The 1332-nt window shown below is 59.4% G+C and overlaps 1 protein-coding gene across 1 annotated transcript; it reads right to left on the bottom strand.

Moving 5' to 3' along the window:
* Positions 1 to 347: 347 nt before the first annotated feature.
* Positions 348 to 905, bottom strand: ETH_00043295 (uncharacterized protein; the record flags this gene model as incomplete). Its single annotated transcript, XM_013380096.1, has 2 exons — positions 348 to 611; positions 809 to 905. Coding segments are annotated over 2 exons (361 nt in total), but the record flags the coding sequence as incomplete, so codon positions are not given.
* Between the last annotated feature and the right edge of the window lie 427 nt (positions 906 to 1332).

Here is a 1332-nt window from a genome sequence, read left to right as displayed (position 1 = left end):
ACCTGCAGCAGCGACTGCGTGCACAGCAGCGGAAGCAGCAGCAACTACAGCAACACCAGCAGTAGCACAAATAGCCGCAGCAACAGCAGCAACCATAGCAGCAGCAGCAGCAGCAGACGCACGTCTCTACAGGGCCTGCTGTGGGCTTCTGCTGCTTGCCGCTGCTGCAGCACAGACGTGAGCCACAGCAGCGCGAGGAAGGAGACCCAGAAGGCACTGCAGCAGCAGCAGCAGCAGCAACAGACACGCAAAAGGCCCGAACCCTAAGCCCTAAATCCTAAACCCTAAACCCTAAACCCTGAAACCTGATGAATGCCAGCAGCAAGTCAAAACCCTAGAAGGTCAGCTCACGCCCTGTGTGGGGTTAGGCCTTCTATGGGTGCTGCAGCAACAGAGCGCGGCAAAAGCAGCAGCTGCTGCAGCCGCTGCTGCAGCACGTGCAGTACAGCAGCAGCTGGCGCTGCAACAACGACCTTCTCTTGCTGCTCATGCAGCAGCGACTCCAGCAGAAGCAGCAGATGCTGCGACAGCACTGCTACTGCTGCTGACAGCAGCAGCAGCAGCCACGCTGCTGCAGTAACCGTCAGGGAGACAATTAGCTGCACCAGGCCCTGCAGCGCAGCAACAGCAGCAGCAGCGCAGCCGCAGCAGCAGCAGCAGTCATGAGCTGATCGCAGCGCCATTGTTTAGCTCAGCAGAGAACCGAAGCAAATAAGACGACCCGCAGCCCCCATTAGACTTGCTTTACCTTGAAAAGGCCGCTGCAGCAGCAACAGCAGCAGCAGCAACAGCAGCAGCAGCAGCTTACTGATGCAATATGAAGTGATAGAACGGCTGGCGGAGAAGGGCGGCACAGCAGCAGCACGTGCTGCTGCTTCGAAGCAAACCGGTAAGTGCAGCAGAAGCTGCGCATGCAGCAGACGCAGCACAGAGGCGGGCTTGTTGTTGCTGCTGTTGCTGCTGTTGCTGCTGCTGCTGTTCCCTCGCACAAACCCAACACCCCAGCAGCAGCAGCAACAGTAGCAGCAGCAGCAGCAATGCTTGAGGGGCTCAGCGTACGCGTGGCAAGTGGCCAGCAGCAAGGCTGAGAGAGGTAGAGAGGCCCTGCATTCTGCTGCTACAGCTGCTGCTGCTGTTGCTGCTGCTGCTGCAGCAAACCAAGCGCTGAGCAGCAGCTGCAGCAGCGGGTCCAGGGGCAGCCGAACCCGCGGCAGCACAAAAGCTGCACAGACACCCGAGTTGCTGTGGCTGAGTCCAGCAGCAGGATAAACATGGCTTAGGGCTGGCTGCTGCTGATTTTGCTGCTGCTGCAGCTGCTGCTGCCTCTGCAGC

This window comes from Eimeria tenella, genomic scaffold (assembly GCF_000499545.2).
Source record: "Eimeria tenella Houghton genomic scaffold, Eth_scaff4442, whole genome shotgun sequence".
NCBI classification, from domain to species: domain Eukaryota; phylum Apicomplexa; class Conoidasida; order Eucoccidiorida; family Eimeriidae; genus Eimeria; species Eimeria tenella.
The sequence above is the reverse complement of the archived record's forward strand: the minus strand, read 5'-3'. Positions and strand labels throughout refer to the sequence as shown.